Source organism: Falco peregrinus, chromosome 1, assembly GCF_023634155.1.
Source record: "Falco peregrinus isolate bFalPer1 chromosome 1, bFalPer1.pri, whole genome shotgun sequence".
Taxonomy (NCBI): Eukaryota; Metazoa; Chordata; class Aves; order Falconiformes; family Falconidae; genus Falco; species Falco peregrinus.
Window position 1 is genome coordinate 130,053,201 of NC_073721.1, and position 14,789 is coordinate 130,067,989.

At 55.2% G+C, this 14,789-nt stretch overlaps 2 protein-coding genes across 5 annotated transcripts; one reads left to right on the forward strand and one right to left on the reverse strand.

The window, feature by feature from the left end:
- Window positions 1–1,739: 1,739 nt before the first annotated feature.
- B2M (beta-2-microglobulin) lies at window positions 1,740–4,598 on the reverse strand. Its single transcript, XM_055819208.1, has 4 exons — window positions 4,489–4,598; window positions 3,797–4,075; window positions 3,208–3,242; window positions 1,740–2,031 (listed from the first exon to the last, which is right to left on the reverse strand). The coding sequence occupies exons 1-3, from the start codon at window positions 4,550–4,552 to the stop codon at window positions 3,229–3,231; spliced, it is 357 nt and encodes a 118-aa protein (XP_055675183.1). The 5' UTR covers window positions 4,553–4,598; the 3' UTR covers window positions 1,740–2,031; window positions 3,208–3,228.
- A 109-nt stretch (window positions 4,599–4,707) lies between these two features.
- On the forward strand, window positions 4,708–12,867 carry PATL2 (PAT1 homolog 2). 4 transcript variants are annotated; one of them, XM_055819081.1, is made up of 19 exons: window positions 6,535–6,706; window positions 7,252–7,354; window positions 7,532–7,848; window positions 8,053–8,121; window positions 8,232–8,297; window positions 8,704–8,871; window positions 8,986–9,069; window positions 9,229–9,383; window positions 9,517–9,600; window positions 9,682–9,820; window positions 9,941–10,061; window positions 10,142–10,239; window positions 10,604–10,648; window positions 10,807–10,958; window positions 11,208–11,367; window positions 11,702–11,842; window positions 11,933–12,030; window positions 12,108–12,257; window positions 12,490–12,867. In XM_055819081.1, exons 1-19 carry the CDS (start codon window positions 6,683–6,685, stop codon window positions 12,527–12,529), a joined length of 2,214 nt encoding a protein of 737 aa, XP_055675056.1. In that variant the 5' UTR covers window positions 6,535–6,682; the 3' UTR covers window positions 12,530–12,867. The 4 variants fall into 4 exon arrangements, with proteins under 4 accessions (XP_055675035.1, XP_055675042.1, XP_027635863.2 ...); XM_055819060.1 differs by lacking the exons at window positions 6,535–6,706; window positions 11,702–11,842; window positions 11,933–12,030; window positions 12,108–12,257; window positions 12,490–12,867 and adding exons at window positions 4,708–5,229; window positions 6,039–6,173 and having other exon boundaries at window positions 11,208–11,576; XM_055819067.1 differs by lacking the exons at window positions 6,535–6,706; window positions 11,702–11,842; window positions 11,933–12,030; window positions 12,108–12,257; window positions 12,490–12,867 and adding an exon at window positions 4,708–5,229 and having other exon boundaries at window positions 11,208–11,575.
- Window positions 12,868–14,789: the final 1,922 nt, after the last annotated feature.

Below are 14,789 nucleotides of genomic sequence, written 5' to 3' on the forward strand. Positions count from 1 at the left end.
TTGCTTGTATTTCATAAAACACAAATGAGGCTTGCTTCATGCTTGTCAAGATATCCCTTAACTCCTCCATCCCCTGGGAAGTTTTGCTGAAAAGCCAGCAGCAACAGTGCAGCTACCCCTTGGGTACCTTTGGACTCCCCAAGCTGCACCCCAAGGATGCCTGATAAAACAGAGAAGGTTTTTCTAGGTACAGTCCTGAAATTCAGATGTTAATCAAAATTAGCCAGCCTCTGGGATTGTCATGCATTGTTCTCCCCCAGAGGGGGGATTTTTGAGTAAGCCATCAAAATACTTCCTAAGTTAAACCACAAAAACCCCACAGATGTAATCAGGGCAAAGACTTCCCTGGTGTGGGAAGTAAGTTTGCTTTGGAGAGGTGGTTGTCTCATTTTGCCTGTGCCACAGTGTCTTCAGCTTCTGCAGCTGACTCCACTCACATCCTAATTGGGATGAAACTTTTCTGTTGATGTGATGCACCCAGCCATTACTCTGGGTATAGTAAAGAGCATCTGGGATGCTCTTGGGTATAGTAAAGGCAAAGCCGAGGTGGTGGTAGGCACTTTGGTGGCTCTTTGTGATCCAGAGGAGGTGGCCAGAATGTGGCCTTGGGCTCTCACAGCAGGCTGTGCTGCTCTGCTGGGGTTTCTGGAGAAACCCAAACCTTTTCCTCCCTCCCAGACCATCTTCTGCCACAGAAGGACCGCTGCTGGGGCCAGTGCGGTCCCTGGCTGGTCTCCAGAGCATGGCTGGTGTTGCAGGGTGAGCTGTGTGGTGGCTTTGCTGTCCCATGCAGGCTGATAAGTGTTTGGCATGACCACCCAGCAGTGACCTTCCCACCTCTCCTGTTTGAATGCTCCTCTGATGAGCACAAAGGGATTCCCATAACCAGTCCCTTCACCTCAACAACCTCTGACCTGGGTGTTGGAACAGCAACAGTTTGGATTTTCCTAATCCTTAACAGAAAATGTAGCTATACTGGGAAAAGCTGTGAAACAAGCAAGAGATTCCTCAAAATCTCAGGTGCATGCTCTGCAACATCAGTCACAACAAATCTTAATATATTTAAGAGACATAAAATAGATCACACCCATTGGGTTGCCAGGAATCCTTGTTCACATGAGATCCGCACAGATTAGATCCTCCTTGATCCAACACTCATCAAGCAACCACGCCAATTTCTTCATAAAATACAAGTGGGCTGAGGGAATTCTACAAAGTAGCACCATTTTTGGGAAGTGCTATCAAACCCCCAAGGTACAGGGAAGGCTGGCCCCCAACAGGGCTTCCCAGTGGGGTCAGCCACTTGCAGAAGAGAAAACCAGAAACGAAAGTAACTGACAGGCCTATCTGCTTCCCTCAGCCCAGTTTTACACCACATACCGCCAAGCAGTGTCAGCTGCCTCCTCCTTGAAGCAGGCACCAGAGTCTGCTCCACCACCCCTTTTCCTCTCACCCAGCTTTAAGATGAGATCTCATGTCCCCAAGGTTACTTTCTCCCTTTTATCCCTGTGCCTTCCCTTCAGAGCCACCCAGGAGCCTGCGGCCATGCAGATCCCACCCAAACCTTTAATTTTTTTTGTTTGGTTAGGTGGTTTTTTATGTTACAGAGAAGTGTTCCTGCATCTTCATAGCAGGGTAAAGAAAGTGCAGCTGAGTGCAGTGCCACCACGGTCCTGATTCACCCTCAAGCCAGCAGCCATAAAACCTCATAAAATAAGCTCATCATAGGACTCTGAAGAAACATTTTAAGGACTGAAGTTCTCCTATTTTATTTAGATAAAAATCCTGTAAAATTCAGGCATCAAAGAGTTACAATGGCTCTTCAGCTATAAATATCCACATTAGTGATTATGTGGCTAAAAGACTCAGTTTACATACCCCTTGGGGTGAATGGCATTTTAATGATAAGCATTTAATAAAGAAGGATTTCTGCACTGAAAATAATTGCTCATCATCATATCCGCAAGCGTGATGCGAAGAAGTGACAGAAGCTCAAGAAGATTCTTACTTGCAAGGCAGAATTTTTCAGACCTGCGTGGGGGAAGAGGAGACTGACATCAGTCACTCTGTTCACACATTCAGGTAATTATTTTAGGAAAATAAAAGTTTTGCACAAAGGAATTCCAACTGCAGAGTCCCAGCTGCCAGGCAGGCAGACCCACCTTCCAATTACCTTTAGACAAAAATCCTGCAGAAACAGTTTTTCCATCCCCTCCTTGGTGGGGATTCAGGGTTCAACAAGGAATCCTCTGCCAAAGCAATCCCTGTTCTCCACCCCAAACATCAGCTGCATAGATATTCTCCTTCTGTCCTGCTCTCAGCTCCTCCACCCCAGCTCAGTAAATCCCTGTCTTTTCCCAAGAAGAAACACCCACAGCAGTTTTTCTGATTTACAAAGTTTGACTCACAGTATTGTCTTCAGTCTAAAAGCCTTTGATAATTACCTTCTGGTCCACTGTGAGTGGCATATCAAGTAAGGTCTTGCCAAGGCTTGTCCTGAGTGCTGTTAATAATTATCCAGCCTCTACCAGGGTACATAACTACAGCGTTTCAACCAGCATCACAACTGTCAGGTAGGCTACATACCTTTAGTTTTCCTTTCCCTATCAAGGGTTATACTGATAATTGCCCAATTGATAAATCTAGATCAGTTATGCCGAGACAGTTTGAAGAACCCAGAGCCCTCAGACAATGAGGCTGAATAAAACCAAGGCTGCTTCTGGTTTGGCAGCAAGGCACTGATTTGCGCCTTGTACATCCCACATTACTAAGCCACCATGCCGCCTGCTGCAGGATTAGCCAGCTGCCTCCCCCAGGTCATGGGGATTTCCAGGCACAGCAACCTCCTCCCCACCAGACAGGAGATGGCACCAAAAGGTCTGGAGAAGCACTGCAGGACACATGACAACCCTGAACAATATCTGGCAGACACACCAAAGCCATGTAGGAAAGTTTTGCTTCAAAGGGCTTTCTTTGGAGCAAAGGAGACTCTTGTGAGTAAGGTAAGGCTGAGGACTGGCCAAAATAGCAGGTAGAAAGGGTGGGGGAACAGCCCTGCTGCTCATCAGTGGCAACACTGTTGGGTTTTTTTTGGGGTGGTTGCTTTTGTTCCTCAGCTGTACAAGCTACAGACTCCCCCTGGCCCCAAGACAGAAAGGGGTCCATGTTCCCCTTATCAGCACAGCATAGAGCACCAGCGCCACTCACCATGATTATCCCAGACACAGCTTAGAAGTCTGCATCTGCAAGGAAGAAGGGCAGAGCATTAGGCTTCAGGGCAAGCAGCACCCCCTCTCACCACAAGCCCACCCCTGCCAGAAACAGCCCTAGCGCAGTAGCCAGAGCTGCCCTTGCTTGGCAGTGTGTTTGCTATAGCAGGCTGGGTCACCACCATCAGTCCCCACTACTATATCCTTCTTTATATTTACCAAATACAGAACCAAAAATCACCGTATCACCCATCTCTTTCTCAGCAAATTCACCCAGAAGGATGTTAGAGTGCTCCACTCAGAGTCGTCAGACACAGCACAACTGAATACCTACGGATAATACCAAGGGAAGTCTTCCCAGCCTGCTACTAACCAATGATTTCACAGGTATGTATACAGACCCTTTTCAGCAGCCCAGCTGCTGCAATTAACCAAGCTCATTTTACATCTATAACACAAGACCTTCAAAATCCACCCCATTATAGCACCCTGTTTCCTAAGAAGGGGAAGAGACGCTGTGGATATAACCGAGCTGTGGCTTCTGCACATGAACAGTGGCAAAGCTTGAAGAGGAAGGGACACGATACCCCATCGGAAAGACTGCGGCTCTGGGAAGGCAGAATGGGCCACCCTGCAAACGTAGATGTCGCCCTTCCTGGGGGTGAACGTCACATATGCCAGGCGCTGGAAATACCACTTGTCATTGAAGGACATGTCTGTGTACTTCACGTTGCTCATGGGCTCCCCGTTCTTGAAAAAGGAGATGTTGATCTTTGGAGGGTGAAAACCACTCACAAAACAGTTGAGGGTGTTTTCCTCCCCATCTACACCATGGTTGCGTGAGTACACCTCCACCTTCGGCGCCTCTGGAGAGGAGGAGGAGACAACAGTGAGAAGCAGGGCTGCAGATGGCACCCGCCGCCCGGACACGGTAACAGACGCCAGCCCCCCCCTCCCCCTCCTAGGCTCACATCGCCAACAGGCCCCTCACCGCCTCCCTCGCGGCACCTGCCGCCCCCCAACCCCTACCGGCATCAGGGCCTCAACGCCCCCCCCCCTCCCAGTACCGAGCCCTCACAGCACCTGCCCCCAGGCCAACCTGTACCGGTACCCGGGCCCTCACTGCGCCCCGCACCCCCATACGCAGTTGCCCACCGACACCCCCGGTAAGCGGTCCCGGAGCCTTCACTACACCCACCCCCATCACCAACCCGTATCGATATCGGGGTTCTTAACGCGCCCCCCGCCCCCGCCCCATCACGCCGCCCCGGGCACTCGCCATCCGCCTGCCCCAGGCCGAGCAGCGCGGCCAGCAGCAGCAGCAGCGTAGCCCCAGCCGCCATCCCGCCGGCCGCACCCCGCGCACATTGGTCCGCCTCGCTCGCGCGCCGCCTTTTATAGCCCCTGTCGCGCTCAGCCAATGGCGGCGCGGCGCTGCCCGCGCGTCATCAGTCTCCAGGCGGAGCGGCAGCGCGGAGGTTGCGCGACCCGTGCTTTCAGTTTCGGGCTGAGGCATCGCCCAGGGCCCGGTTGCCCCGGGGCGGGGGGGGGCTGCCGGCACGGCCGGCCCCTCAGGGGTTGAGGCAGCAGAAGCGTGAGGCGGCCCGGGCGCCAGCCGGGCCTGGGTGACGACTCCCCTGGGCTGGATACCCGCGGTCAGGAGCCCCTGCGGGAGCAAGTCATGGCGCAGCGGCTACAAGGTGCTTTCCTGACTCCGGTCCCTCCACAAAACGGGGGTAAAACCCACCTCTTGCGGAGGATGTTGCAGCCTGGACCGGCATCACCCTGGTAGGCAACACTGGCACGGTCTGGCCACCCTTCTTTCTGAGCCTTGGTTTGCTCTCTTTCGAAGCCTGGGCCAGAGCACCTCAGTTCAGTGGCCACAGGCTGATGGGTTGATTGTTGTGCAAGCACAGCATGGGCTGCCCAGCGTCAAACACAAGAACCTGAAGGTCAAAGAACTAGGGTTTCTGGTGTCTCCCCTAGAAAAGGCGTGAGAACCGAAGCCTGGCTAAGCTAGGTAAGGCTCCAAGTGGCCCTGAAACGCTGCTTGGAGAAGTACAGCAGCTTTGAATAGCAGCATTAAGAAAACTAAGGTTAAAAATGGAAGATGAGCTGTTATTAAAAAACACATAGGTATTTTTATATGCCTAGGAGTTTGTCTGCTTATGGTCCTACATGTCATGGTACTGCTTACCTTTAATTGCTGTTTTAGACTAGGAAGCAGATATGTGTGTATGGTCTTCTATCTAGCTGTGTAAGGGTTAAAAAGTTAAAAAACTAAAGGAAAGAAAGAAAAGCCACTAACAGTGGGAATAAAAGAGCAGTATCACAGAAATTCTCTAACACTGGGCATCTTTAAGGCTTATCTTCTTAATACATCACATTTAAAAACCTAACTTAAGTCAATAAATTACAAAGAATATCCCCCTCCCAAAGGCAGCCAGTAGATCAGCAGAGACTGAACAAAGGAAAAAAAACTGCAAATACTTCTTATCAATCTCCCTTGGGCCAGCTCAGACCAGCTCTTGCTGCATTTGTGAGCTGCCCAGCCAGCAGTGCCAGCAGCCATGCAGCTACTGCTGAGTGGACTTGCTGATAGATAAGGGGATGCAGCTGGTGCCAGAGACTTGAGATCCTTGGTAAGGCTCTGGCAGCAATAAGCCCAAACTGCTATGTTCACAGCTGAGCTGGTACCGGGAGTCACCGCCTTGAGCCTGACCCACAAGCTAGTCTGGCTCTGCTCAGGTGAGTGACCCCCTTGGCAGAGGCTTAATTACACAAATACTGATTGTAGCACATGGATCCTTTATTTGTGCTGACACCCAGGCTCTGCTGTTTGGGACCGGGAACCCTGGAGAGGACTCTGCCTGAACCAGCAACGCCTCACAGGCTTTCCCTGTAAAGAGAAGCTGAACTACGAGCTTCTTCTGTGGGATGTTTCTAAAAGGTTACAATGGTTTGGTTAGAACAGCCGAATCTTCCTCTTTCAGGGCAGAGAAAAATATTTCAGGGGTGGGTGAGGTCTGACGCGGCTGGGGTGCTCCCAGCACTCGACGCGAGGGCAGCACGCCGTGCTTCGCTGGACACAGAGATTTACAGCGTCCTCGCCTCAGTTTTCTGCCCTGTGCTGCCAGATCTCCGAGCCGCGCTTCCAGCCAGCGCTGGCACCGTGGCGGCTGCAGGGGAGCGAGGGCTGCGGGTTCCTGCGCCCCGCCGGGCACCGCCCGACACCCGCTGCGGCAGGCGGGGCCCCCGCGCCGCACCCCAGCGCCCCGCCCGGCCGAGGGGCGGGGCTTGGCCGAGGGGCGGGGCGCCGCGGCCGCGCGCGGCTCAGCTGGGCGCCGCCATGCTGTACGGCAGGCGCATGCGTGGCGGCGCAATGCCGCCGGAGTGGCGGCGGACCGTAAAAGGCGGCGGCGGGGGCAGTCCGGCCCTGTAGAAGGACGCGGGCGGGCGGGCGGTGCCGCGGGATGGCGGAGGGCGGCGAGCCGTTTGTGAGTGCCCGCCCTGCTCTGCCCGGGCACGCTGCTCCGTCCCTGGGGCTGCCTCCCCTCCTGCTTCCCTGGGCCACGCCCCCTTCTCCTCGGTGCCGGTTCCCCCGGGGCTGCCTCTCCCCGGAGCGGTCGGTACGGGAGAAGACACTGCTCTGGAGGTCCTGGTGGGGTGCCCTTCCTTGCCTTGTGCTTGGGTGCTGTTCATGCCCCGGTAGTGGGGTGTTAACTCTGAAGCCTAATGGTGTCCGTCAGCACCAGCCATGCTTGGCATCCCCTTGCGCTGGCCAGGGTCACCTCCGGGCAGCCACCACCATGGTCCTGGCAGGCTTCGGTGGGCTCCTACCCTGCACTGAGCCAGTGGGTTCTGCCCTTGCTGGCAGTGCTGGTGGCTCCCACTTTTCCTTTCCCAGCTGTGGAGCAGTTGTGAGCCCTGGGTGCTATCTGGCCCCACCAGTGGGGTGGGGAGGAGATTGGGTGCCCCCTACTTAAGGAGCATGTTAGGGTTACTTCTCCCTTAGTGGGGACCCTGCTGCTTTCCACTCTAGATTCTCAAGGACTACCTGCTGGTGGAAGATGCACCTCTGCTACAGGAGATGGCTGAGGATGATGAAGAGCTCAACATGTGCAATGAGATGACTTTTGGGCTAGGTAAGAGTCCCAGTGTTGGGGAGATTGGCCAGCACCTAAGGGGGTGAGGAGGATGGAGGTGGGTGAGTGAAGAAGGTGTTCTCCTGTCTGGTGAGGATCTGGGTTGGGAGCAGGGACCCCAGTGGGCACTGCCCAGGCTCTCACCCACCCTGATGTGCTCTCCTTCCCCTCTCCAAGACCATGACTCCACTGAGGAGGGCACCGCAAAACCCCTGATGTCTCTGGAGGTGAGCCCTGTGTTGAAGGAAGAGGTGGCAGAGGAGACTGGGGAAAAGCTTGAGCCTGGAGTAGCTGAGCAGCTGGAGGAGCTGGGAGAGCCCCAGGAGGAAGGTGGGATGGAGCTGGATGCTGAGCAGATCTGCTCCGAGTTGGAGGAAGAGGAGGAGGAGCTGGGGACTGAGGAACAGGAGGAAGACCAGGAGCCCTATGAGGAGCCCAACAACTTGGGAGACCCGGCGGTGATGAAAGCTGTGCAGAGCAAACCTACACTGGAGGTGATGTGTGAGCGGAGAGGGAGGGGACCTACGCCTGGTCAGCAGGCGGAGGGGCTGGTGGGACCCTGCTGCTTCCCCTTCCATCCTCACACCTGCCAGCCCTGCCCCATGGAGGCACCAGGGGGTAGCTTGGTCCCTGCCTAGGGGAAAAAGACCTGCCCCGCAGGGCTGAGTATGTGCCTGTAACTACTTCTTTGCTTACAGAGCCAGGACTCAGCGGTGCTGGACAGCAAGATTGGTACTTGCTGGGCAGAGTTTGGCAAAGAGGATATGGTAAAAATGTTCCCTCCCATCTAGTGACAAGGCTGAGTGGCCCCTGCAGTGTCCCCTGCCCCTCTTCTCCTGTCTTCCTTCCCTGCACTGACCATCTCCCTGTCTTCTAGCTGGCGGTGGATCCTGCAGTATGGGGTTCCTGCCCTGGTAGCATCCCACCCCACCACGTGCTGGAGGTGGGTACTCCCAGCCGGGCCCTCAGGGAGCAGCCGAGGGCTCCCTGGTACCCTGGGCCAAGGGTCATGCAGGTGATTTGCAGTGACCAGGGGACATCCAAACCCTCATCATGGGTCTGGAGGTGTATGGCTATGTCTCTTGGGTGCCAAGGCTCTGGGCAGAGGCGCTCACCCTAAGCAGAATCTGGGTTTGAAGGCAAAGCTGTTGAGTTTGGGGGGACTGGGACCCCCATGCCAGGTGTCCCCATGGGTCCCCTGGTGTTGCATGCTGCCAGGATGGGAGCCTGGCGGGTGCGTGGTCTGATTGAGCAATGACTGAAGATTTTGGTGAGCTGCCTGCAGCTGGTGGAGCTAAACTGGTTCCAGCTGGGCCCCATTACCACCTCCTGCTGCATCCTCCCTGCAGGATAAAGCCATCCTCCAGGTCCTGGAGAGGCCCCCACCATCCACCAATGTGGCCCATGACTTCCTCGGCTCCCCCATGCAGAGGAGCTACAGGCGATCTCCCCGGCTCAAGCACCCTGACTTAAGACTGATGTCTCCCAAGTCCTTCCCCCAGCGCTTTCTCCAGCAGGTAACAGGTTTTGGGGGGCTCTTGCATCCCCTCTTTCTCTGCCCTCCCCTCCCCAGAGGTGCAGCCTTGAGGACAGGCTTGTCCCAGCAACACCTCCCATCTCCTGCCCTGCAGCAGTCACCTCTGATACCTCTCTCCCCGTGCTCCCCTCGGCCCTTCACGCTGGCTCGCAGACCTCTGCTTTTTGCTTCTAACCAGGTAACACATCAGGCTATGACCGCTCTGAGGGTGGCCCTGGAGCGGCAGTGAATGGGGACAGTGCCTCCCCAAAGCTATGCTACCTGGGGCAGACTCTGCAGCTCTGGACCCTCAGAGGGGAAGGCTCAGACACTTGATCGCTTCTCTTTCCCTCTCCAGACCACAGGGTATGCTCCTCCAACGCCTTTCCGGCCCATGTCACCTAACATCAGCAGCCCGCCACGGTCTGTTGCCATGCACTTCGGTCCCATGTCTCCCTCTTTGGACCCTGCTCTCTTCCTCAGTCCATCAGCCAGCAGCCAGCTGAACCTCAGGTAGCAGGATTGCAAGTGGAGTGCCTGGGTGGGACTGGGGGAGCCCCACAAAGCAGCTGGGGGGTGTCTCCCCTCTGGGGACGGCTCTAGTGTGGGCGCTGAGCCCCCTGACCCTGTCCGGTCTCCTTTGCAGCACACCCAGCCATATGACCCAGCTGCACCCTCAGCACCAGCGGATCCTGACCCAGCGGCAACAGCAAGACGAGCAGGCGCAGAGGTAAGGGGCTCCTTGGGGAGCTGCGGGGTGCTGGGAAGACTCTGGGCAGTCACAGCAGGTGGCAATCTTCTCCTGTGCTAGTATCTCTCCCAAGAACCTGTGGTCTCCTAAAGTGGACCCTTATGCTGGGCTGATGACCTCCAAGGAGAAGGACTGGGTTGTCAAGGTGGAGATGATCCAACTGCAGAGTGAGAACATGGATGATGACTACTACTACCAGGTGAGTTCTCACCAGCAGCACTGGTGGCTTATTCTCCTCAGGGTTGGGACTTCATCTCTGTGGGAGCTTTAGGTGCCAGGGTTGTGGTTCCTCCTCTGCTGGCTATGCCTGTTGTTACAGACGTACTACCACCGTCTGGAGCACAGGCAGACAGAGGAGGAGCTGTTTGGCGGGCGCAACAAGCAGGAGCCCCCCAAGCTGGTCACACCATTCATCCAGAAAGTGGAGATGTATGACTCTGGTGAGGAGCTGGGGTGGGTGGCTGGCAGCTGGGCAAGTGGTTGTGGGACGTGGTCTCATTGTATCCAATCTCTCTTCTAGTGGTGCGCATTGCGGGCTCGCTGGGCCAGGTTGCAGTGTCCACCTGCTACAGCCCTCGCCGGGCCATCGATGCTGTGCACCATGCCCTTGTGGAAGAGGTAGGTGAGGAGAAGTGGAGCTGGTTGGCTGGGGGATGCTGCTCCAAGCTTTCCCTGGGCCCTGGAGCAGCTTTAGCTGGAGCTTTAGGCGCTGCTGTGACTGCGCATGGGTGCTGCCCCAAGTCACAGGATGGGGCACACAGTTGGAGCAGGTGTCACCTTAGTGATGGCATCTTGTCCCCAGTGAATGGATGGGATGCACCTCTGGGCAGTTGGAGCTGGCCACAGCCTCCCTGTGGGATTGCTCAGTATCCTGAAGCCACCTCTGATCACCCTTGGGATCACCTGGCCCAGTGCTCTGCTGCTGGTGGTGGTGTCAGGTGCTGGTTGTAACTGTTGTGCCTTCCTTTCTTGCCTCCTGAAGGCTGCAGGGAGCCAACGGCTTCGGGCGCTGCACAGGATTGAGAAGGTGAGTGAGCCACAAATCAGGGTCAGGTGGGATGGTGCAGATGCTTGGGTTTCATCCAAAGAGCTCTCTGAGGGGACACCTACCTGGGTAGGAGTCTTGGACAACCAGTTGGTACAAGATGCTCCAAGCTGCCCCCTTACCCTGTGCCATTTCTCCAGCTCTTTGTGCAGCTGCTGGAAGTGGAGGAGGCACAGCGGAAGATGTCCCTGGGCTTGGAGGAGCAGCAGCAGCCCTCCTGTCAGGAGCAGAAAAGCCAAGAAGTGGAGCATATCTACCAAGCTTTGAAAATCAGGGCTTGCAGCAGTGAAGAGTGAGTTTGCACTCTGGGGAGAGGGGAGCAGGCAGCATGTTCTGGTCCTTATGGGGCTTGGGTGGTCATGGATGAGTAGTTCTAGGTGATGGGGAGGGTTGGATCTTGTCCTCAGTGTGTCACTGTGTGGCCTGTGCTGACCCTGCCCATGAGCCCCATCCTCCACCAGAACAGATGCTGGTACTGTCCAGATGGACAGAGATGCTACAGGTCCCTTGGGATCTGTGCCAATGGAGCCTTTATCCTCAGGGAGGCAGAGGATGAATTCCTGCAACTCCTGTGTGTGCGGAAAGGCAAGAAGCTCACAGCCAGGCTGCTGCCCCACCTGAGCCGGGAGCAAGCAGAGAAGATCCTGCTGACCATCACCCACCACCTGCCTTTCCTCATGAAGAAGGATATGTTGGACGAGGCAAGTACCTCCAGCCAGGGCAGGGCCATCCCAGACCGCTTCCTTCCCCCATCTGCTCTTGCTGGGGTGCACCCTGGGTGGGTAATGGGGGAGGGGGGCCTGTCTTGCTGGGTCCCAGCATGGCCAGGCAGCTGGTGAGGGTGATGAGACAGGAGACTTTCTTTTCCTCGGGAGGAGGAGAAGGGCCTCCAGGAGGGGTTCAAGCAGTCCTGGTGGCACTTCCCACTGGAGGTGTGTGCAATGTTGGCCTCTGCCCCCCAGGTGCTGGGATGGGGCTGTGGCCATGACAGGTCAAACGGTCTCAGATTCCTGCTCTCCCCTCTGCCCTGCCCAGTCTCTTCCCCTGCTCTACAGCCCGTTGAATGAGGTGGTGGGCAGGATGACCTTCAGCAAACTCATCAAGATCCTGCAGGAGATGACCAGGCCTCTCCATGAGTCCCCTGAGCTCCCCCTTGCCATGGCCTTGAAGAACCAGGTACAGGGCCCTGAGGAGGGCAGAGCCTTGTGGCATTCCTGGGGTGCCACTGCTGCCAGCCATGATGCTCCTCCTTGTGCCTCCCTGCAGTTTGGGATCTCCTTGCTCTACTCTCTGCTGAGCCATGGCGAGAGGCTGCTGTCTTCCGATGTGCCGCTGGAGCCATGCAGTGGGGACTTTGAGACATGGTGAGGGACTGTGTGAGCAGTGGGATATGGGGTTCAGTGGCTGGTGGGGAGCTCACCCTTTGCATTGATGCCCCCAGGACAGACACAGTGTTCCTGGTTGCCCGGGAGCTGTCACAAGTGCCTAAGGCCTTGCTGGTGGAACCTCTCTTCTTGCCCAGCAACCTTCTCTCGCTCTTCTGCCGCTACCTGGACAAGCAGACTGTCCACCACCTGGAAGCCAAGATGGAGTGAGTACTGCCTAGCACTGCTCTCTGCCTCTCCTGGGGATCCTCCAGGAGAAGAGCAGTGGACAACACTGGTCTCCCTGCTGCTGTCCCCTTGGACAAGAATCTACAAACTTCTACCGGCCTGAGCTGATGCCTGTGGCTTTGCTACTGCTTTTTTGGGGGCAAGTCAGCATCAGCTGCTGGCAGTGCAAGTGTGACGGCCTGATGCTTCAACCTCATACTTTCCCTGCAGGTGCTCCCCGCTGCCATCGGAGGCTGCCATGCCATGCTGAGCCCCGGGAGCTGGGGATGGGAGCAGGGGTCAGTGGTGCCAGGAACAGGCAGGGCCCAATGCTGTGACTTTGAGTTTCAAAGTAAACATTTACCCTGGTGCAGGGCACTGTGGGTGAACCGGGCACTGGCAGGGCTGGCGCTCAAAGTCTGATGCTGACCTGCCTCGGTGCCTGGGAGCACAACACGGGGAGGCGGGTAATTTATTTTGGCCTTGCACCCAGCAGCGGTGAGCGCTGGATTACAGTGGGTGTTGAGGCAGGGTCTGCACAGGGGCGCTGGGAGCACCTGGGGGTAAGTGACTTTGTCTACAGCACTTGAAATAAAATAAAAGTGATTAATGAGCTCCTCTGACTCCTGCAGGCAGTTTCTGCTGTAAGCACAGGGGTCCTGGAGGCATCACTTTGGCATGGAGACCCCTGATCAGGGGATGGTGGGGATCTGAGTGTGCAGGAAAGGGGAAGGAGGAGCAGGGAGGGATGTGCAGAGGACAGAGAAGGAGGATAAAGGGGCATGGAGGAGAAGGCAATGTGCTCAGAAGGGAGCAGAGGGAATCAGAGGATCAATGTGGTTGGGGACAGAGGGGAACTGAGCCCCCCAAGGGGGAGGAATGGGCCAGAAGAAAAGGGATGTGGTGGGGAAGATGGGGTCAGAGCTTTCCCTGAGGGTGAGGAAAGATCTGTGTATGCAGGAGGATGCATCTGGGTGCAGATGGGAAGGATATGGGGCATCTTAAACATAGGCGGGTGGGTAATAAAGCACCTCTTCTCTCTGCTGAGCTCTCAAAGTCAAATTAGTCTAAAGGCTTGTAGAAATGGTTGTGATGGGAGTACCTTGAAGAATCTTTCTTGGGGAATTTTAACTGACCATGACTACCACAAGCTGACCCTCACTTCTGCATTATTAGGGCTGAGGTGGGTGCCAGAGTGCAATGTCTGGTCTCATTGTAGAAATCTTTGTGGCTCCTGCCTGGCTCTGTGGTGGGATTTCCCCTAATCCTAAGGGACATCTGAGCCTAGGCCACCTATGTCCATCCAGAGGTCTGAACTTGATGCCCAAAGCTTGCGGTACATTCAAACAAGGCTTGTGCCAGAAAATTGTCTCTTCCTCAGGCTGGTAGCTATCATGTGCCCAAGCTCCAGCCCCATGTAGATGAGAGCAGATGAAACTTCCTTTAAACTGACACCCTTGAGGCCAAACTAATGCACAATGAGAACCTGCAGAAAATAAGGATGTGACTGGTATGTCTGAGTGGTTGGGTGGGATTTATCTCTGCTGTTTAACAAAACTCATGTGTCAGCTTCTGAAACACGCTTCAGAGGACCAGCCAAGATGCCTGAATACAGCTGTACAGAAATGAGATGCCACAGATGTGATGCAGGACCTGGGAGGACCCCTGCCCTTTGTGCTAGAGGTGGGGTGCAGGCTGTCAGTCACCTAAAAGGGTGCAAGGTCTAGCTGGAAGGAGCTCTGGATCATTCTGGCAGCTGCTTTTGTCATCCTGATGCCTCCTTTGCTCATGTTGGTGTTTTCAGGCTCAGCTTTTTCTCTGTTCTCAAAATCAGGTTTGCCAAATGTGGTTCAAAGCCTTCTCCGCTTGCTCTTTGCACTTTATTGTTGGAAAGGTCTTTGAGACAGCTACATCATGTCAAAAGTGTGACACTGGCAGGTTATCATCAGGGTGAAACCTGTAGTTTCAAACCCACTGAGGCAATCTGGGAGGATACCTGCATGGTGACCCCCCTGCCAGCAAAAGGATGGAACTAGCCACTACAAACCCTAGGGATGATTTCAGACAGAAGGGAACCAGCAGCTGCTTACTGATTTGCAGGAAGAGAGGAGGACATGGAGTCCTTCAAGATAAGGATAAGCAATGTTATGTTTTCAGCTGGCAACGGAGCGGAGTGCAGACCTAGCACGAGTGCTCCTCACCTGAGAGCCTGGATGAAGGAAGAAAGCGCTGTGTGATTGCAGCCATGTACAAAACAAGTGCTCTGATGTCGAAGGGCTGGAGGTCTCGGCTGGCTTTTGCTGCCTTATTGCAGGAAACAGCTAAGGTGAAAGAAGGAAAATCCATCTCTTTTGGTTACTGTCCCATAGTGGAGGGACCTGCACCACCCAGCAGTTTGTCTCAGCCCTTCCCATGTGGGGAAAGAGACCCTCTCTCTGGGGCACCACCTGGTGAATTAATTCAGCTGAGGCGTGTCTGGCAGGTCTGGGACCCTGTTTGGTTTGTTGCCTTGTGAAACTTAAAGTTGATGG

Coding starts and splice junctions, on each gene's coding strand:
- B2M (XM_055819208.1), bottom strand. CDS start 4,552: ATGGCGGCTGGGGCTACGCTGCTGCTGCTGCTGGCCGCGCTGCTCGGC. Junction 4,076..4,488: donor CGGCCTGGGGCAGGCGGATG/GCGAGTGCCCGG, acceptor CCTCCTCTCCAG/AGGCGCCGAAGGTGGAGGTG.
- PATL2 (XM_055819081.1), top strand. CDS start 6,683: ATGGCGGAGGGCGGCGAGCCGTTT. Junction 9,821..9,940: donor ATGATGACTACTACTACCAG/GTGAGTTCTCAC, acceptor CTGTTGTTACAG/ACGTACTACCACCGTCTGGA. Junction 12,258..12,489: donor CACCTGGAAGCCAAGATGGA/GTGAGTACTGCC, acceptor CTTTCCCTGCAG/GTGCTCCCCGCTGCCATCGG.